Here is a 22846-nt window from a genome sequence, read left to right as displayed (position 1 = left end):
GGTGAAAGGGTAATCCTTATTCGTTCATGTACTGGATCTTTTACCCTCCTACGTCAAAATACTAAAAGTCCGCGTAAATTTCGCAGATTGAAATGTCTGCTTGATTAATTGTCAATAGAGGGTCATGACATGTCAAAATTGCTAGTTTGAAGGTGAAATCGTCTAAGTCATTCGAGATGGTTTTCCTCTTAAGACACTGCCGCTGAAGAATCTATAGAATAGATTGAAAGCCAATAATATAATTAGTTAAAACCGAGAAGGGAAACTTGCCACTAATAAGTAGGTATTGATAAATTATAGACTTATAGATTTTCAGATTCTAAATTTTCTCCAAAATGCGCCTAATAAAATTAAATAGCAAACGTTAGTCCTACCTAAACTTTAGGAAAAAGCAAACTCAATTTAGACAGGAGTGTTAACTGTTACGATTACGAAAGGTTCGTACTTTGCTGTTTTCGGCATTCATTAGAATCTGAAGAGAGCTGCCCATATTTTATTGTTTTTCATAGTGGCACAATGGAGACTGTTCTTATATTCTAAGTGCGGTGAATCTATACTAATAAATAAAATCGGAGTGTCTGTCTGTAATTTCGAAATAACTACCGCATATTAAGGTCATATGGTTATTTGAACGATACTATAACTGAATCACACGTTTTTAAAATTTTTGTCTGTCTGTCTGTCTGTCTGTTTGAAAAGGCTAATCTTGGGAACGGCTGGACCGATTTTGACGGGATTTTCACAGACAAGTAGAGAATTGACCAGGGAGTAACATAGGCAACTTTTTTAACCGACTTTCAAAAAGGGAGTTGTGTTTTTCTACCTATGTACACCGAAATCTCCGAGATTTCTGAACCGATTTGCGTCATTTCTTTTTTAATCGATAGAGGAACTTTGCGACATTGTTTCATAAAAAAATTGGTGTCCAACTCCTCAATCCTGATGCTGCAGGGGATCTGACCAATCCACGCGGGCGAAGCTGCGGGCATCAGCTAGTTGGTAAATAAAATAAATCATTAGATACAATATTAAGTTATGCCACTACTTCTCTTGTTCTAACTCGATTAAAATAGTAGTTTTGAGACTCCTACAGACTCTCGTTGGTCAAGCACGTAACGTAACGTAACGTAACGTAAATGCGGGGTAGAATCTTTTTTTGCACTTTCCAATAGGTATATTTTTAAGGGGTGTTCATACTTACCCTTTAACTGTAGAGTAGAGAAGTACAAGCAATAAAATCTTGTTTCTGTGACTATATTTAACATTATTTTTCGTAAGCCACTCCGATTGCCAGTTCCCTGAAGATAGTGTTTGCGTAAAGCGACTTCCAACAATCATTTGCTCCAATCCAGGCGACTGCGGTTTCTGTACTTCATAAACATTAATCTCCTTCCGGGACGTTTATAGGAATTAGTTAGGATAAGTAGGTAGATGCTTTTAAATATCAACTTCAATAATATCAATCATCACACTAATATTATAAAGGCGAAAGTTTGTATGTGTGTGTGTGTGTGTGTATGTTTGTTACTCCTTCACGCAAAAACCACTCGACGGATTTGGCTGAAATTCGGAATGGTGATAGATAATATCCTGGATTAGCATATAGGCTACTTTTTATCCCGGAAAACCAAAGAGTTCCTACGGGATTTCGAAAAACCTAAATCCACGCGGACGAAGTCGCGGGCGTCAGCTAGTTGTAATAATATTTTGAAATATTTGATCGACTGAAATCCGAATGATATAAATACTAGGTAGGCAAATAAGTCTAGGTACCTACTACCTAGGTATACTTAGGTAGTTACTTTAATCTATAGTCTATACTAATAAATAAAATTGGAGTGTCTGTCTGTAATTTCGAAATAACTACCGCATATTAAGGTCATATGGTTATTTGAACGATACTATAACTGAATCACACGTTTTTAAAATTTTTGTCTGTCTGTCTGTCTGTTTGAAAAGGCTAATCTTGGGAACGGCTGAACCGATTTTGACGGGATTTTCACAGACAAGTAGAGAATTGACCAGGGAGTAACATAGGCTACTTTTTTAACCGACTTTCAAAAAGGGAGTTGTGTTTTTCTACCTATGTACACCGAAATCTCCGAGATTTCTGAACCGATTTGCGTCATTTCTTTTTTAATCGATAGAGGAACTTTGCGAAATTGTTTCATAAAAAATTTGGATTCCAACTCCTCAATCCTGATGCTGCAGGGGATCTGACCAATCCACGCGGGCGAAGCTGCGGGCATCAGCTAGTAATGTATAAACTACTAGTAACTTTTGAATCTGAGTGAAATGTTATAACTTACACTAAGTAATTCATAATATACCTACCTATTCTCATTTATTTACACTAATTATTATGATTATGTTAATAAATTATTTATTACTAGCTGATGCCCGCAGCTTCGCCCGCGTGGATTGGTCAGATCCCCTGCAGCATCAGGATTGAGGAGTTGGACTCCAAATTTTTTATGAAACAATGTCGCAAAGTTCCTCTATCGATTAAAAAAGAAATGACGCAAATCGGTTCAGAAATCTCGGAGATTTCGGTGTACATAGGTAGAAAAACACAACTCCCTTTTTGAAAGTCGGTTAAAAAGTAGCCTATGTTACACCCTGGTCAATCCTCTACTTGTCTGTGAAAATCCCGTCAAAATCGGTTCAGCCGTTCCAAAGATTAGCCTTTTCAAACAGACAGACAGACAGACAAAAAAATTAAAAACGTGTGATTCAGTGTTGGTATCGTTCAAATAACCATATGAGCTTAATAAGAGGTAGTTATTTCGAAATTACAGACAGACACTCCAATTTTATTTATTAGTATAGATAATTTATTAAGGGTACCTATAATTTGTGAATATAATGTAATAATAACAAATAGGTAGGTACAGGTTTAGTTTACAACCGTTTTAAGAGGGAGTTATCAACGTAATCCTACTCGTCAAAAAAAAAAATGCTATACCTATGCTATTTTATAACGTTAAGTAAAATTTTAGAACTCATGTGTTGAAGCAGCTTAATAAACCATCAATTGAGGAATTCATAATTGAAACGGTAGACTCAATTAAAAACGGGTTTTCGTTGATAGATTACATCAGAGGCCAGAGCATAGTGTAATAATGCTGGTGACCCTGTCTTCACCGCATTAAAAGCGGACGGCAGAGTGCGAGACAGACTCGCGGAGCGAGGGTTCCGTACTCGGGTACTTTTCCGAAGCCCTTTCATATGATACCACACTTGATATAGTTAACTTACTTTTAAATTGAAAATACATGTTCATTAAAAAATTGAAAAATGAAAAACATTTTAATTTTTTTTGTGATGTAATCACAAATTCAGTTTTCGAATTTTTCCATTAGGTACTTGTGCTATATAAAATCTACCTATCTGCCAAAGTCTATGATTCTAGGTCAACGGGAAGTACCCTATAAAATGTTCCTTTTTTGCTTTTGAGGTTCGGGACTCTAAAGAACCACTAGAAGTTAAGATCACAGCTTAAGATTTAGTAGATTACTATTTTTCGAAGTAAGTATCCTTTAAGGTGTTGTTACCTGGACATGCATAATATAATAAATTTATAAATTTATGCTTTCATTCGATATTAATTAGCTTACTTTTTATACTTACTTAGATTAATAACCTGGTTATTAAAGTATAAGGTCATTCGGTAAGTAGTAGTTAGTACTTATACCTACCTACATTAACCAATTGGTCATAACCTGGATTTCTGCTATAGTTAAATAGTACCCAACAGGTTGAAATTGCAATCGGGGAGGGAACCCCCCGCACACCCGATGCGGGCGAGCGCCGGTGACGTGCGGGTGTCCCCCCGCCTCATACCCCAATTGCCATATCAACCTGTCGTGGACTATAGGTACCTAGCTAAATAGGTATAGTTAAAAAAATCATTTGAATTTTTACATAGGTAACGTTTATTAATTCATAACTACTTCGACGACGATGGCTGTAATGCAAGCTAGTACTCAAACTAACTGATTTCTTGAGTTCAGGGGCCTGTCCGTTACTCGCTCCATACAAACGTAATTTGGTTCTCATTTGAATACTGACCAATTAAACTCGATGTAATTTTGTTTTGTAACACGTTTTAGAAACTACTTTATCTATGGTTTGCCAATTTTCCGTAAAAATAACTAGTTTCAAAATTACGCGGGGTCAAAGATTTGTATGGAGATTCTTGAGACCATATAATTTGAAACTGAATATTTTAACGGAAATCTGGGATACCAAAGACTGATATTAGTTTCTAGAACGAATCTACAAAAATTGGGTTCGATTATGGTAAGTATTCAAATGAGAGCCAAACTATGTTTGTCTGGAGCGCACTTCGAATACACCCTTCTAAAGTCAAAAAGACAATTTTTTTTTTTGTAAATTCATTATCTCACAGACCATTATTACCACCACTTATTAAGATACTAAACACCTAAAAAATATCGGCCTCTTGAAACCGGTATCAGGGCTCATAATATTAAACCTTACCTACATATCAACAAACCGCTTAATATACTTAATATTATCTAATCATTTCATATTTTAAGGCATTTAATAAAAATAAGCAAGTATATTATCGCTTTTGAGTTTACAAAATCTGTACCTACCTATTGGCTACCGTATTAGTGTCCGACCGAAGGTCGATTTCGGTCCATTCTGGCCGAAGCCGAAGGTTCGGTAGGACACAATGTGTAACACAAAATTAGCTAAATTGTAGATAACAGAAAAGAAGGGCCGCTATATAAGGTAAAATGCGTAATATAGCATGCTTGTCCGTCAGGCAGTTCCTATAGTAATTATGACTAAGTATATTAGAAAACATGTAAGGAGGTACCTATTACATTAACATAAATCACGAGACGCATTGCTTTAAAATTTTAAATAAGTTACCTATCTAGTGCCTAGCTAAGATAGGAAAGACCTTGTAGCGCTGCGCGACTTAAACCAGCTTTATCCGTGACTTACATATCCACTATGACTTACACCGTGCAATAATGGACTACATAAGGCACAGATAAAATATGATTGGTACGCGGGTTTAAATCAGCTATAAAATAATATTAGCTCGCTACGCTCGGACTCTTAACTGCCGCCGTGCAATAATGGTCTCTTAAAATAAAATTTAAATAAGTAGATAAGTAAGTAATCTTTTTATTTTTTACAAACACAATTTAAATAGTATTCATATGTATTCCAATGTGATGTGATCTGGATCAAGGTATATTGGCGCAGAACCGAACGACGCGTCTTTTCTATGATGTTGCAGACTGCAGGGGTACCTTTAACAGGGCTCTCTCCGTCACTCGCTTCATACAATCGTAGTTCCAATTTCATTTGAAATATTAGTTTCTAGAATATGTCTGCAAAATTTCATGGACTTTGGTTGCTTAATATTCAAATGAAATTGGAACTACGTTTGCATGAAGCGAGTGACGGAGAGACCCCCTCTTAAGTAACTAGGTAGTTAAACTTTATCTCCTCTCAGTAAAATACCTACATGTACTTATTTGAGCCAATTTTTTTTTTCTTAGCGTCTTTGTCTTTTTACCCGACTGCGCCAGAAGGTAATATTTTCGGATGTAAGTATGTACCTACATAATTAATACATTGTATCAAGATATTGTTTGGTTGGTTTATTGATAACCCTCTTTTTGAAATAATAGGCAGGTACTTAATTAATTTTTTAGGGTTCCGTACCTCAAAAGGAAAAACGTAACCCTTATAGGATCACTTTGTTGTCTGTCTGTCTGTCATGTCTATAATGTAAAAATGTGAAATGTAAAAAATATACGCGAGTACGGAATCCTGTTAGCATTCGGTGCGATAAAGTTATAGTGAAGATAAAATTGAATATTTTATATTTCGCAACATATTAGAAAAAATGCATCGTTTTTCTTCTGTGCCAATATGCCATAAACGCTTGCTAAAAATTGAACTAAAAATGTACTTAAGATGTCCTTAGGTATCTAATAGTTCGTTTGGTATTTTTGATGCACCCATTACCCATACCTACCCTTTGATTTCTATAAATTATTACGATTCAACAAAAAATGTACTTAGGTACTTACTTAGTGTTTAATACATCGTTTGGAATTTAATATACTTACCTATACTTTTTAATGATTTTCTAAATTAAGAAATGAATAAGTATCAATATTATGATTACAATAATTTACAACTAGTTAGAACGAAATGGTTCAACTGTTTTGTATGTTAAAACAAACATGTCGGGATTTAAATTTCCACAAATTAAGGGATCTCATAAATACTGAGTAGGTACTTAATAATTCCAATTAGTATAAAAGTTACCTTACGTCGGAGAGCTATTATTTATTTTCACGTATTCTAAGCCAGGTATAGGTAAGTATTTAATTGGTGCAATCTAAACACAACTTTTGGAATCAAAATACTGATAGGTAGGTATGTCCGTTATTTAAGGCCCCAAAGTAATCAGAATTATCGTAATGCAATTATAACGATTGTAACTTTTTGTTCTACTACGATCTTAACAATACAGGTTGGAAGTAGAGGGAAACGCAAATAATGACTAAATTAAGATGTATGAGACGGGTCTGCCCGCTAAATTCAAATTTAATTTGGTTTTTCGCAATTTTGTAATATAACTTACAAATTTTGAAAAACCACATTTTTGAATTTCGCGGGCAGCCCCGTCTCATGCACCTTAATGACAATAATAAAACAACTTTCAGAAAATAAATAGGTAACAAAAGTATAAAAAAATAACTACGGCTTACATAATATTCTGTAAGAAGCTGCATGAAGGTGGTTCTAAGTGGTCAGTTCCTCATTTCTCTTACAAATAACGTTAGATTAGTTGTTAATACTTCATGTGTATTTTGGAATACTGCCCCCTGGAAATAAGAAGTAAATTGTGTTTTTATAATATGCTTATAGTGTATGTACTTAGGTTTAAGATATAATATAGAACAAAGATCAGAACAGAGAGGCATCGGTAAATATAATAATAGATGTTGGTTTAGTTATGCAGAAATTTATTTAATTGAAAGTATTTCGTGTAATTACAATTTAACATCTTAATAGCTTGACATACTTGTCTTTATAAATACTCGTTGACTAGTATCATAATTCATAACATTAAAATATGGGTGACAACGATTGTTCATTGGATACAATACAGTAAATAATATGTACTTATAATAATATATCTTTTCCTTTTCTAAATAATTACGTATACATATTACATATATTTCGATGGATCTTTATAAAATCAATTTAGGTATTTCATTATCAACAGAGAAAAACTCTGATTCAACAGGAGACAATACAAATAAAAATTAAATTAAAAATTTAAAAAACCCCCGACACATAAACCTCTAAAAAGTAAAAAAATAATAGGTAAGTATGTATGGGCCCTTTAAGAATAGTATAAATAGTAAAGTTTTTATCCAAGCGCTCGTTGCGCCAGGGGACCGCTACCTATCATAAACTATGAAAGTCATCTGTTGTAGGAAGAATAGTTTTTGTTAACTTTAGCGGTCCCCCGACGCAACGAACGCTTGGATAAAAACTTTACTATTTATACTATTCTTAAAGGGCCCATACATACTTACCTATTATTTTTTTACTTTTTAGAGGTTTATGTGTCGGGGGTTTTTTAAATTTTTAATTTAATTTTTATTTTACGCTTTTTAAACTTTTATTTATAAATTACCGTTTATTTGTGTTAAAACCCAATTTCTATAATAATATAAATCCAATAAGGCAGCTAATATCTCTTCAAAAGTAACATCAATGTTATGTTAATTATACGTTCCATGAAATATTTTTAACCGAACATCACTAAATCAAGAATTATCTGAATGACTCACATAGTTTAACACGACCAAAACGAAATATCTGTTTCTAAATGTCGTTGCTTTAAAAATGTACCCATGTTACGTAGTCGTATAATAGTTCGCTTTTCAAGATATACCTACGATTAAATTGAAATCGACTTTCACCCGATGAAATAAAGAATAAAGTGGCTTGTATTTCATTTTGTTTGTTATTGCATGTCAAAATTTTATTTGACATAACTTTCAAAAACCGGTCAATTGCGAGTCTGCCTCACACATGAAGAGTTCCGTACAAGTTTTTTTTTATGTAATGACAATTCAGTTGTCGGATTTTTCACTTTACTTGGGCCACAGGAGTAGAGTGCTTGGGCTATAAGATATTGCTACCTGCCTTTCATGATTCTACGTAAACGGGAAGTACCCAATTTATAAGTTTTGATTCTCTTGAAAGATGACCCACAGACAGACAATGAAGTGGTGAAGGAAAACACCGTCAGGAAACCTGCATGCTTGAGAGTTGGCCATAATGCTCCCTCAAAGGTGCGTGAGGTGTGCTAATACGTGCTTGGCCAGTGTGGTAGCTTCAGCTTGTAGTAGCAGCTCAGTAGTGAGCCGGCGATGGGTTGATCCTGATGATGATGAATTTTAAACGTATTTTGTCAAAGTAAATAAGCTGAGTTCAAGCAGATAAAATAAAAAGAAGATGCGCCTAATGCATCATCCAAACCTGCGCGACAAAGCGACTACGATGCGGGAACCTCAGCCGCGCGGAGGGTCATCGCCTCCTACGATATTTAATGGTGCCATGCACACCTACGCGACTACAACAGTCGAGGCTACATCTTTTTTTTTTTCTACAGATACCTACTGAACCCTAAAAATTGTTTGACTATGGTTTGGGTTTGGGTTGATTGTTCGTGGCCTTTGGTTGACTGTTGGATATTATAATTGAATTGATGTTTTCTCGCTTTAACTGTGATTATAATATTTTATAAATTAGAAACTCCGCGCCTACGATCCAAAGTATCGGAGTTTTCCAAAACATTATTTTCAAATAAATAATGATGTATCTAGGCAACGTCCATCTTGACGGCTTGACATTTGCCAATTGACATAATATTATGAACCTCTGTTACAATAGTGAAAGATCCCAGGGCCACCAGCCGTCACGTATTTTCTGACGAACGAAATGTGGACGATTGAGTAGTGTTAGTATGTACAAAGAACGCATGCCTACGGATCTGCTAGCTTAGACGGCCAATTTTCAGGTATCAGGTAATCAAGGTACATAAAAACATTACTTACCTCACGTAAATTCTCCATTTTTTTTAATTTTCAGCAGATTTTTTTTTAATATTAATAATTAATTGACATAAGTAAACTATAAGAGAGTGAGAGAGAAGTCAATATATATCCTAATACATGTCTTACTCAGTCTCATGCGCGTAGATAATGATGACCTCGCGCTCAAACCCACAGAGGCATTAAAATTGAATTTAGGGGATGATTGGCCCTCTGAATCGGTCTGTCTTCTTGTAAAAGGTTATTAAATAGTTGTCTGGTGGACATATATAAAAATGGAGCATCAGAATTTACGTGCAGTTAAGTAATTACTTATGTTGGGAGCTTTAAAGTGTCTGCAAAGCAATACGGCCGACGCGGGAAGTGTCTGGGAGTATTGGCGACATATTTTTAAGGATGTTGCCTAAAATATACGTAAAAATCAGTTTGGAGAATTTACGTGAGGTAAGTAATGGTTTTATGTACCTTGATTATCAGATACCTGAAAATTGGCCGTCTAAGCAAGCTAGCACGTAGGCTAGGCATGCTTTCTTAGTACTTACTAACACTACTCAATCGTACATATTTCCTGTGTCAGAAAATACGTAACCTCTGGTGGTCCTGGGATAAAAGTAATAAGAAAACCAGAAAAGAGCTGATAACTTCCAAACGGCTGAACCAATTTTTTTGGATTATAGCTAAGAACACTCTCGATCAAGCCACCTTTCAAACAAAAAAAACTAAATTAAAATCGGTTCATTCGTTTAGGCGCTACGAGGCCACAGACAGATACACAGATACACAGATACACAGATACACAGATACACACGTCAAACTTATAACACCCCTCTTTTTGGGTCGGGGGTTAATAAATGGTAGGTACTCCTGTCAATTAATAAATGTTAATTAAATATAAGTATAAAAAATACGACAAACGGAGACTGATATTATAAAGAAACATGGCTTAGTTTCATTTATATACCTTATAAATTATTATAATTTTATAATACGATACTATAAAATTGTTTCGTGCTGAATTTTTAGGTATATAGATGCACGCGTCGAATTTTCTCAAATATAAATCGTTACACACTTTTTAAGGCCTATCCGCACACAACAGTGCCGACACGTGACCGACAGTTCCGTACCGTACAGTTCCGTGACGTGCTATTCATATATGTCAGTACCGTATCGATAGGTGCAGTAATTTCTCCCTTGTACCACAGCAGTTTCGCGTCAAAATGCCTCGATATTCAAAATCACAATTAGCAGCGATTGCTTTAATATTAGATGAAGATGAAGAAATTTACGTGTGAAGAAGGCAATGGGTTCATAAAGCGTGGAGGAAAAGAGAAGAAGGGGAGTTTGCCACTCTATATAAACATAAATATTATCATAAATTGCAGGATTTACATAGACCAATTCAATCAACTTTTCGTCGTCCATCTTGGAATACTGCGACCGTGTCAGGTAAAATATTGTCCGCCAGAAATTCACGTCGGATCACGGCGAGCGTCGGCGCAGTACTGACATCACTGAACGTCACTGTCACTGACGAGTACGGATAGCGTCGAACAAAATGTATGCTACAATATAATTTTTCACTGACACCGATAGATACATTACTGATCGCCACGTGTCGGCACTGTGCCGGCACTGTTGTGTGCGGATAGACCTTTAGGCTGTAGAGGGTACTTTGACTTTGCTCAGATATAAGTTTTAATTAAAAAGAGACAGATTTATATCAGCGATATAACGCTGTCTCGTTTTAACAGTGTCTTAAGTCAGGTTAAGTCAAAGTGCGCTCTATAGATCTCAGCCTTAGAGTTTATTTGGTAATTGACTAATGTATTTGATGAGAAAACTAAGAAATTTCAATTACAAAGACACTGGACAGGCAACAGTATTTTAAACAACTGACATAAAATTAATGCCATGTAAGTATTTAATGACTTCTTCACATGTGGGTTAGTGCCCGCGCCTACCATTATATTGATCCATGTAATTGTGGATTATGTTCGGGAGACATATGAAATTATTTTTTCTCTCATCAATTCATATAAAAACGTTCCGCGCCCAGTTTAAAGACGCGGAACGTTTTTCAGTTTTTTTTGAAAATCCAACACGTGGTTTTTATATTTTGAAACAAAGAAACACGAACTTTTAAAAACTGGGTAGGAATATAAATTATCGTAATAGCATCATATTTTGGATGTATGAAATATTTTTTTCCGAGCTAGCACTTCGCAATAAACCGTGAAAGAAAAACTCAAAAAACGTTTGTTTGTTTTGGTCACAACTTCATTTCATATTTCATAAATCGTTGTTTTCAGTATTTGTTGTTTAAATACAATATATGGTACATAATATACCAAAATTTCAAAAACTAGTACGGTTTTCTAGATAGCCTCCGTCACGAAAATGGTCTACTTTGATGGCCCCCCCATTTCCTTATTTTTCAAGGTAAAAAATAAATAAAAAATATATTCGTACTCTACTCAATGCCTTCTAAACAATGATACCCCACATGCTATGGTAAAAAAATAATTTACGGCTCGTTTTTTTTATGTATATAATGTAAGTAATGAAAAGTAACTGAATTAAATGTCTAATTCAATACCTATTTGGTTTTGGGTCAACATTCTACACTAAATAACAAAGTTTCAGATTGTAACTCATTTCGGCTACGACCTGTGACCGGCGGACAGACAGATAGACAGACGGACGAACAGACAGACGGGCAGACAGACAGCAGAGCGACATTAATAGGGCTCCATTTATACCCTTACAGAACCCTAAAACAAAGAATTATAGAAACAAAGAAGAAGAATCTTAAACAATAAAACTGATCTTAAAATAATAATAAACTTACTTATTAATGTAAATTAAACATTAGGTATTAAGGTAAGTATTTATAATATACAATAGGGTATTTGACTATTGTTTCCTCAAATTAAAACAAAAAGTCTACTTTCTATATGTATTAAGTAAGTATAATAAATAATTCATCTCAACTGTTATTTATATTTTATATGTAATCATAATAATTATATAAATTAGTAATGTTTACTTTGTGTCACTAATAATAATAATTATGCCCCTAACAAATTAATACTAAACTATAATAGATAAGTAGATAGATAAATATATTTTCAATTTATATTTATTTGGACTTATCAGTATGTTGAGAGGCGAGAGTCCTTTTATGGAACTATAAAGTAACTTCTTATTGGTCAGATATTTAAGCATTTCATTATTATATTAGGTATTTGTGTAAAGAAATTAATGATTATTTTAGGAACTGTCAAATACCCCATTACTATTGATAATATAGTAACATTTTTAATGGTCAACATGGCCTCAATTATATATAACACACAACTATATAGTACACAAAACTGTAGCTAAACTCAATTGGGTATTTTCCTACTTTTGAATTTGATAAATATTATTACTTTAATATAAACTAGGATAAAAATAATGACGTACGCTGAAAAAATATTAAAATCCAACAAAGATTTACAAAGTTACAGGCATTTTAATTTTGGAGTGGGAGGGTCTTCTATCCCTTTCTCGCAAAACGAAAATTGTATGAAACCGCAGGAAGTTACTGTGGCATTAGCACGAAGTGACGTCATAATGTTATTATCGCTATCTCTGTCTAATCTGAAATATTTAAATGCTTATAACTTTTTTGTTATTCGATCGATTTAATTAGTTTTTTCAGTTTACGTCATTATTTTTATCCTAGTTTATAATAAAGTAATAAAAAAATTAGAGTAAAATACCCTATTTGCAGGACTGAAATAGCACCATACTTTTAGTCTTGTCTATGGTGAAATGATAGCTTTATTTTTAGCCATTCTTTTTGTTTAGTTTAAGTTTTGTGCACAACAGAATTGTTACTTAATACAGTAAACAAAGCTATAATATGTATATTACAAGTGATCTGACACTATAACATATCTATTACTTTACTGTTAATACCTACTTATAAGTAAACCTAAATTTAACTATATTAAAGAGAGAGATATTTTTAACCACATAGTTATTGGACACTTTTTATAGCTAGCATTCTAATGTTTGTAAGATTCACTACAAATCTTAAACTATTTTACGGCCTCATAAGAAGCACTTGCTGTTTTTTTAGATTAAAACCTTGTTCTTTCAAGATGAAAATACCTATCTAGGTATATATTATGTAAGAATACAATCTTGCTCTAAGTTTGCTTTATTTGAAAGGCCATATAATGTATTGGTTGTAGAAATTAGCTACCTCACTTTTTTGAAAACAAAGTCTATGATTTTTTCAAATGTAGGTAGTTGAACTAAAAAAAACCTAGGGATTAGATATCAATCATAAAAAAATCAATGCAATGTTAATTACTGCATAATGTGTGTAAGTATGAAAGTGTGTTGTGTTACATAAATTCCAGTTCCTATACACGAAAGTCATGCTCATGAATACTTTGATATAAAGTACATGTTATAGTGATCGCAAAGCGAGCAACTAGTCTAATCCGAAGTTGCAACACGGCGATTTGCGCAGGTCATAGCCTAAGGATTAGCACACACGCACAGCTGAAATCCGTTTTTTACGCCTCGTGTTTAGATTAGACTACTTACTTATTTTGCGAACTAAGTTCAATATTTTTTAAACTTTACTTATAAAGAATAGACAAACAAACAAAATACTTATAGCTTAGTTTCGTTTATAGACCATTATAAATAATTATAATACCTGCATCAAACAATGTTTCACAGTGGTTTCGGTCTAAACTCATACCAATGCCATAATCAATCCATGCATTGTCAAATATTAAATCATTAAGTATACACTATTTTGAATCAAAAATAAAATAATCGTAACATAAGACCTTAGGTTACTACACTGTGCTGCTGCAAGTGTTATCCATGTTATTAGATCAATATACTACTTACTGATATTATAACTGCAGTCAAAGCTCCTAGTTTCCATAATTTGTGATAATTTTAAGACTCGCAGAGAATTTAATTGTAAGCAGACCTAATTATGACCATACAATAATGCATTTGTAAGGCACATAATAGTAAGGCATGCTGGATCAACTGAACTAATCTACTTCATTAAGTATTATGATGTAGGTCCTAAAGTGTGATTGTTTTGAATTCTGAACACACCCGGAAAAACTTTATTCATTTGAAGAATCTTCTTGAGTTAGAACCTCCTTGACAGTCTAAGGCTGAGATCTATATAGAGCGTACTTTGACTTTGCTCAGACTTAAGTTAGAGTTAAAACGAGACAGATCGATGTGAGCGTTATAGCGCTGTCTCGTTTTAACCGTGTCTTAAGTCTGAGCAAAGTCAAAGTACGCTCTATAGATTTCAGCTTAAGACTTGCGCCTTAACAATGAAACTTCTTGTTGAAACCTCCACGGTACCTACTGGCGCCTCTTGTATAAGCATCTAGCGTTTTCCTCGCTGTAGCGAGATGTTTCGCACAAATGCAAATTTATCTGCGCTCGTGCTTTGGAATTTCTCGCTACGCTAAGGATTCTATTTTTGAACCACTCGGTTCGCTCATAGTTCAACCTTAGAATCCTTCGCTGGTCAGGAATTCAATAGGTACAAACGCTCGCGCCAAAATAACAACTTTGCAGTCTTGCATAACAAACAACTAACTGTAATTAATTAATTCTTTGTTAAGATAAATTGAACAAGTATGTACTTTCAAACCTCTGGAAGATCTTAGAAAAGTGGCAAACCTATTTAAAATATCATTAAGTATATTTATGTGTTTGTAAACAAGGAGCTTTGACTGAACCTGACATAGCCTAATAAATTAACAAGTTTAAAGTTTGCTAAAGTTACACTCCTACCTGAGGTATTTCACACGAGTTGCTCATTATTATAGTTGCAAATTATAGAACATATAAGTGAATAGTATTGTGGTATTTATATACCTACTTACATTATTAATAAATTAATTTGCGATACCGATTGGTTTCATAAATAGAAGATGTGCACTTAAGTAATAGGATTGAACTTTTTGACCAAGCGAAGGGTCAAGTGAAGTGTTCAAGCCTAGTCGGCTGAATTAGCACTCTGTCCGTCTGTCTGTCTGCAGTTTAAATTCTTTTAGAGGGGAGGAAAAACGAGTGGGGAGGGGACCTATTTTTCCCGGGATTTATTACAATTGCTTTAAATCAAAAACTTATGTAAGCAAATATAAGCTTTTTGTCATATCGTGTAGTTAAACAACAAATACTCTTAACATCAGTCAATTATCAACAGAAATAAAATTTTCTCTTTGCCAATAGGTACAAACTTATAGGGCGCGAGGGTTCAATTCACGTCGCACCATTAGTAACAATAGGTAGTTATTTTGGAAGGAAAATATTTTCAAAACATTATTCATGTTTTCTTTGCCAACATATCGAGCAGGCCACGCATGTAGCAATAACGTCACCAACCCCACGTATTCGTGCGTAGCTTGTTCGTAGTTGTCATTTTGATACATAGCGAAGCTAAGTCAACGTGCGTAGCGTGACCGTGTGCTGCAGTGGGACATCGCTTTTTCATAATGTTCAATGATATTCTATATTGTTCATTATGAAAAGTATATTATTTTTGTCTCTTCATTTCATGAAAAAATTTAAAATTGGAATGTTTAAATAGTTCCTAAAATTGACAAAAATAAATAATCTTAGTTTTTTAATTCTAACATAGGTACATGTTCATATTGACGAAAATCTGTAGCTAAAATTATGAAGTAGACTGCACTGCAATGTTCACAATTCACATTAAATGTACACTGAATATTTTTCAATGTAATAAGTTTCATTATTTTTAAGCCTGTCAGTATAACTTAGTTTTGTCTTGAAAAAAGCTCACGTAAATTAATAATTAATATACTATGTGCAAACAAATTGTGGTACTTGGAACTTTGGAAAATTGTCGTTACTTGTATCCATTGTGCAGTGAAACTTCTTTGCTATATTCAGAACATACTTACCTATTACTTAATATACTTTTTTTTTTTGGCGGGATTCATAACCCAGATATTGATGTTGAAAGAAATAAGTTCAATATCAAAGACTTCAAAAGGATGTGCATTTAAAAAAAAATTAGACTACAATTTCCTTTTTAGGGTTCCATAGTAAAATAAGGAACCCATAATATAGTTACGTCCAGTATATCTGTATGTCACAGCTATTTTTTTAAAAATAAACAAGTAGGTAGTTGTATAGCATGGAAAAAAACTTTTTCACAGTACCTCTTCTGCTTTATGTGATGGAAGTACCTGTAGTTAGACATCACGTCCATTAAAAATTTTAATGGAAATTCTTTGATAGAAGTTACTATATTTTAATTTAAAATATAGTAACTTCTATCAAAGAATTTTCAAAAAATCCTCTCCATGCAGTCTTTTCAATATAGATAAAGAAGTTTCACTTCAAGAATATAATAATACAAAACAATACTTTAACCAAAATAAGTTCAAAATAGTCTTTATTAATTTTTTAAGTTTCATATTATATTTTATAACTGGCCATATAACATTATTATGAATGCAAAAGTGTGTTTGTTGGTTTGTTCATCAATTATGCTGCAATTGAGCAACAGATCAACAGATTTTTTTGCATGGATAATGGATATATTAGAGCTGGAGAGTGACTTTATGTGCTGAAAAATCAAAGTGTTTCCATAGGATTTTAAAAACCTAACACACACAGCCAAAGACACAGGCATCAACTAGTATCTACATAATTCCTAATTTACATAATATAATTATTCTCAGCATGTTAAAAATTATACTTACATAAATATGAGATAATTATATAATTTATAAGAAATAATTAGGCTTTCTAGATTGATAGTATTGTGATGTGTTTTGTTTATAACTTAGCTGTGTAGTTAAAATTTTGAATTTATGAAGTAAATACTTGTTTACATAGTTCAAAATAAAAAATATTTGAGCTCAATAAAAAATGAATATTGTCAATATAATAAAATTCTGCATTGTATAATAATATACTTTACATAAATTAAAATAATTCAAAAATTTTGCAAAATATTCAATTTTAAATGTTTTCTACGACTTAGAAACTATGAAATTAAATTCATTGTATCTCTAATAGTTTATTTTCATTGAACTGGTAAAGGTTCATAATAATAATATCAAGGCCCAAATTAAATGTTAAACCATCTCTTTTCAAATATAAACACAATGTGATAAACCCTTTGCGTTAATTGAAGAAGAATCCTTGTCCAAAGCCTTAGTAAACTGGAAAAACTTATAGGATCAATTCTCTTTAGTGAAAGTTAAAAAATGTAGTATCATTTATCTGCAATATGTACCAACTTGAGAGCCATTAATAAGTGCTAATTTTAATCAATAAAATTATTAAAGCAGGATTTGTAATAATATATAGTTAAATAAAAACTACAATACATTTTATACCAACAGCACTCAATAGCTCAAATACTTTAAATATATTAATGGACCAAATAATTAATTTAGACAGCCATTGTAATAAATTTTTACAGTGACAATATTTACAATTAGAGTTTTAACTATTGAGTTCAACAGGAATATATTTAATTTAAGAGGTGACAATTATTAAATAAAATACCTTTTTTCCAAAAACAGACTTGTTACTTTCTTTAAAAGCAATGGAAACCTAATATACATTTCTGTACACATAACTTGAGTATACAATTTCTTAATCTACAGATTAGATAACACCTTCGATCATACCTCAAAATTGTGATTCATTATAAGTTTAATTAGTAATGTTGATATTTTTAACCATTCACTTATAAATGCAAAATTTCCCCACTGGTTGGCTTAAGTTGAACTAACAACAAGTATGTACATACTTTGACCAATATTATAAGTAAATTGGAACAAATAATATGTAGCTAAATTAGACATTTTCAATTAGTAAAAGGAAAACACATTACATATTGGAAATTTATGATGCAAAAGCAAATCGTTCATAGCTATGAGAAAAGTTATTGCGAAATTCCATAATTGACCCCACCTGTGTTGAGGCCCGTGTTTTCCGAGGCGCCAGCGGGCTGCGGCGCGGGCATGGCGATGGGCGGCTGCTGCTGGCTGCCCGCCGGACGCGCTTCCCCGCCCGGCTGCGCCGTCACGGGCTGGACGCCGTCAGAGTCGTCGCGTTCCAGCGTGTGGTAGTCGCCGGACTCTTCCGGCGGACGGGGCTTACATTTGCCGCAGCAGCAATTACAGCAGCAACATAGACAGCAGCAGAAGTAGCACCCAGTCAAAATACCGCATACAGTAAATAGTACTTTGCACCAAGTGCTCGTAACGACGAAATAGGCGTTGACGTTTTCTTCTCCAAATTGTTCAGCTATATACAACCCGAGAGATCCATAGTTATCATATATATTTCGTTTCGTAGCATCACTTAAAATCGTATGAGCGCGATTTACCTCCTTAAACTTATCTGATGCTTCCGGGTTGTTTGGATTTTTGTCTGGGTGGTATTTTAACGCTAATTTGCGATAACTTTTCTTGACGTCGTCGGCCGTTGCAGTTTTGGGAAGTTGCAGTATTTGGTAAAGACTGTCGCCCGCGGTAGATAGTTTTCTTTTATCCATTTTCACTAATATCTTTAGTTAAGTTCACAATTGTAAATTAAAGGCGTTACAACAATTACATACAATTACAAGAAAATCATTAAAACGATACAAGAAGTGAACGATCACAATCGTCTTCTTTCTCACTTCGTCAATTTTCCTGTGTCAGCGTTGCCAACCAACAGCCGGTAGTACCAAAGAGTATGTAATCACTTTGGCAGCACTGCAACCGTAGCGCAACCGGCTGGTTGATTGCAGAAAAACTGCATCAATCATGATAATAATCTCAATTTTTGTGATTGGATTTTATGGCATTTTTGATGCAACAATGCATAGTAACCAATAGTGAGCGAGCGTCATCTAATCGGATCAGGCCGTACATATTGCTACAAATAGCGCAAAGGTGACACAAAATTTTCTACGAGTTGGTCGCACAGAGTGGCGCAAAATGATAACGCAAAATACCGTAAAACCTTCCATCTTGGGCCGCTTTTTGCATATAATCAGCAAAAACTTCCAAAAAATGTAAGATAAGGAGTACCTAGAGCTAATAGGTATATGAAACGAGTTGGCTTTTACCTATATTTTTTTCAACGCAGTTGGTAGCACTGTCTAAATGTTATTATCTATGGCTAGAAAAAAAAGCGTCTAATCCACAGAGTAGGAATATACCTACATTGAATATAGGTCAGATAGGTATGGTACGGGCCGGGATGGAGCCGGGCCACTAACGTAGTGATTACATACTCTTTGCGGCCCACCTGTGATGTGACTAGTGATCTGTGATGTGATCAGCGTTCCGAGAAATCTAAATCTTTACTCTACCTACTCTTGTCAGTCTTGTTAACAGAATACATTAACTCCTTCTTCCGATGAACTATGAAGATGAATAATACTGAATACTGATTGTTTGTAAAGTGTAAACTGTTAACTCATTAAGCCTTGCTGTAAGTACTACAATGGCAAAAGCTCGGGGTATTTTTCAAATATATCAAAAAGTACTTGCTAGACGGCCTTACTTAGTTCAAGCTATTCAAACTGGAGCTTTAATGGGGGCTGGTGATCTTATTGCACAAATCATAATAGAGAAAAAGTCCACAGTTGATTACAAAAGAACTCTTAAATTTTCATCTATTGGACTTTTTGTTGGTGTAAGTTGAATAAATATTAAGTTTTTTAAGATTTATGATGTTGAGATTTCTCTAAACCCTTTTTTAATTAATTATAAAGAGTACTTACCTTCCTACATAAAATCTCAAAACTTCAGAACTCGAGTTAGTTGAGTTGAGTTAGTGTAGTACCTACATTGATAAGTCAGTCAGTTTATCTTACTTATCTAATTTTTAGTAATGGTAAAAATGGAGCCTTTTTAATGTCACTGTTGTCTGTCTGTCCGTCTGTTTGTCCGCGTGTTACAGGTCTAGCTCGTAGACTAAATGACAAAACTGAAATTATGGTATTTAGTGTAGAAGGTTGACCTAAAACTAAATATGGAATTATAAATTCAATTAAAATATTTTTCAGGGGGGCTAAAAAAGCTGGGAAAAAATGTTTTCCCCGCTTCTCTTTCATGTAAGGCTACATGAAAGAGTAGCCATGAAATTTTTTTTTTCTAGCATGTGGGGTGTCATTGTTTAGAGCTCATTCAGTAGATTACGAATATATTTTTTATTTAAAAAAATAAGGAAAAGTCAAAGTTGTCGGTTTATACCATTTTTGTGATGGGAGCTATCTCAAAAACAACTAGTTAGGAATATGAAATTTCGGTATAATATGTACCTTATGCTGTGTTTAAACAATAAATACTGAAATATAAAATAGTTTGTAAGGTGTGACCAAAAAAACTTACATTTTTTGGATTTTATCTCAGAAGAGAAATGTTTTCATACACCCAAAACATGATTTTCTTAATTATGTACGGAACCCTAAAAGAGCGAGATCCGACTCGCACTTGGCTGGTTTTTACTTATGTAAGAAAGTATATAATATTTTTACTTAAGTATACAAATTATAGCTTGCAATTGCATTAACTTTGTTTTTTTTCAGGGACCCGCTCTGCGTGTATGGTATGGCCTGTTAAACAAGTATGTAGGTGCAACTGGTAAAACTGTGGCTATGAAAAAAGTATTTGTAGATCAATTTATATTTGCCCCAACATTTTTATTTTTCATCTTAGTTGCAGTTGGCACTATGCAAGGAAAGTCTTGGAATTCAATAGAAAAAGACATGCATGATAATTACTTTGATGTTCTTAAATCAAACTACTACATTTGGCCTTGGGTACAATTAGTTAATTTTTATTATATTCCTCTTCAGTACCAAGTATTACTCGTACAGTTTGTTGCACTATTTTGGAATACATATTTGTCTTGGAAAACAAATAGTACTAAACAATTACTAGAATAAAAATAATATTTTTAATGATCACATTATTTACTTTGGTATACCTTGTCTAATTTTAAAAATAATTTTACCAAAATTAGATCCTAGTTCCTACTTATGTACCTACCTCATATTATTGTAGTAATTATTTAATTTGTATCTTCATACATAAATCTTTAATAGTTTTAAAAATAAATGTTGTGATGAAAAGGAATATTTTGTTATAACACATATTATAGTGGAATCAATGAAGTCGTAAAACAGACAATCTTAGGGAGTCCTCAGAAACACCTCCGATTTTGATGTTTTTTTTCAAATTTTCGTTTTTTTAATATTATTTAAGCGGCATGAGGCGGGTCTGCCCGCGAAATTCAAATTTTAATTTGGTTTTTCGCAATTTGTAAACTAATACGAACGACTTTAAGAAATTAGCTCTAGTATCAACTAATTTGTGAGTTATAAGTCGATACTAGAGCTAATTTCTTAAACTGGACCCTTTCAAGTAAAGATTTTTATATTAACCTGTGAGGATGATACTGCCATTGGCGCAATTAAAGTGCCATAAGCCTACTTTGATGTACTAGTTTACAAATTGCGAAAAACCAAATTAAATTTGAATTTCGCGGGCAGACCCGTCGCATCCACCTTAAAATTAGAAACGTTTTGAAGCGGGGAAATAATTTTTAATATTTCTTAATCTATTTGTATGATATTTATACAATATGACGTCCAGTTAAACGTTACCCAAGTGTTATTTCTTGTTACTAAGATGGTAGATACGGAACCCTTCGCGAGCGAGTCCGACCCGCCTTGACCGATTGTTATTTATTTAATTTATCAATGAGTGTCGAGGGATAAGCAAATAAAACTCAATATTAATGAATTTATAATAAGTGTATTAAAAGAATCTTACATAAATGTGTTATAAACACCGAACAACAGACCTGCGAAAGCAGCATCCGTAGCCATTCTTACCGCTTATACCTAGCTACGTAGGTACCTAGTGCACAAAAATAATAAGTATTTAAATTCTACTTATGGTATAAAAGTGTACGTTTACTTAGCGTATTGTCCACTACATTAAAGTTATAGAAAATAAATCAAGGCGCCCGCGCAGCCGCGACGCTGCGTTCGGCGCCAATAGTAAAGGCTGAAATATAGTAAAATTGTTCTTTTGTCTTAATTAATCAGTAAGTAAAATTCATAAATATAAAATATAGGAGGTAGGCACCTACTTAATTTTATACTTAGATATGAACTCAGAATTTTTCTCTTTCATATTTTGAAATTTCACTCGATACGATTAAAAAAAAAATTAAAATGTATCTTAGAATAATAACGATGTACACTACCTAAGTCACCCGGACCATAGTAACGAATCGATTGATACCTCATTCATCAAAATCGGCTCAGTAGTCTAGTCGCCACGGTGGATCATTACAACAAACGTACTAGATAATATTTCATAGACTGAAATTTTTGGCTTTAATGTGGTCGGGTAAAAAATGGCAGTGAGGGCAGGTCACATTTTTTAGAGAAAGCGTGCCCTTACAATATCCACATGCCGCTGCATTTATTCTTAATCCCGATACTTATAACTTATACTACGCTACATTACGCCTAAAACAGGTTCTTAAAGAGTTTTTAAAAGAAATAAAATAAAAAATATTTAAAAACATTTCCACAAAGAGAATTTTCATCATGGTCTAGAAAGATGTTCTGAATTCTGAAATAAATTTAAAAAAAAGAAGGATTTTGT

General features: G+C 33.5%; 2 protein-coding genes across 2 annotated transcripts; one reads left to right on the top strand and one right to left on the bottom strand.

Moving 5' to 3' along the window:
* Nucleotides 1–5144: 5144 nt before the first annotated feature.
* LOC123864488 (dnaJ homolog subfamily C member 5) lies at nt 5145–18860 on the bottom strand. The gene is made up of 2 exons (XM_045904971.1): nt 18141–18860; nt 5145–6887 (listed from the first exon to the last, which is right to left on the bottom strand). The coding sequence occupies exons 1-2, from the start codon at nt 18724–18726 to the stop codon at nt 6862–6864; spliced, it is 612 nt and encodes a 203-aa protein (XP_045760927.1). The 5' UTR covers nt 18727–18860; the 3' UTR covers nt 5145–6861.
* Nucleotides 18861–19411: 551 nt separating this feature from the next.
* LOC123864489 (protein Mpv17) lies at nt 19412–21130 on the top strand. Its single transcript, XM_045904972.1, has 3 exons — nt 19412–19551; nt 19583–19856; nt 20752–21130. Exons 2-3 carry the CDS (start codon nt 19665–19667, stop codon nt 21109–21111), a joined length of 552 nt encoding a protein of 183 aa, XP_045760928.1. The 5' UTR covers nt 19412–19551; nt 19583–19664; the 3' UTR covers nt 21112–21130.
* Nucleotides 21131–22846: the final 1716 nt, after the last annotated feature.

The sequence above is a fragment of the Maniola jurtina genome, chromosome 4 (genome assembly GCF_905333055.1).
Source record: "Maniola jurtina chromosome 4, ilManJurt1.1, whole genome shotgun sequence".
In the NCBI taxonomy this organism is placed as follows: domain Eukaryota; kingdom Metazoa; phylum Arthropoda; class Insecta; order Lepidoptera; family Nymphalidae; genus Maniola; species Maniola jurtina.
Note: the sequence above shows the minus strand (reverse complement) of the source record. Positions and strands in the feature narration are given on the sequence as shown.

Coding starts and splice junctions, on each gene's coding strand:
- LOC123864488 (XM_045904971.1), bottom strand. CDS start 18,726: ATGGATAAAAGAAAACTATCTACCGCGGGCGACAGTCTTTACCAAATA. Junction 6,888..18,140: donor AAACACGGGCCTCAACACAG/GTGGGGTCAATT, acceptor TCTTATTTCCAG/GGGGCAGTATTCCAAAATAC.
- LOC123864489 (XM_045904972.1), top strand. CDS start 19,665: ATGGCAAAAGCTCGGGGTATTTTTCAAATATATCAAAAAGTACTTGCT. Junction 19,857..20,751: donor CTATTGGACTTTTTGTTGGT/GTAAGTTGAATA, acceptor GTTTTTTTTCAG/GGACCCGCTCTGCGTGTATG.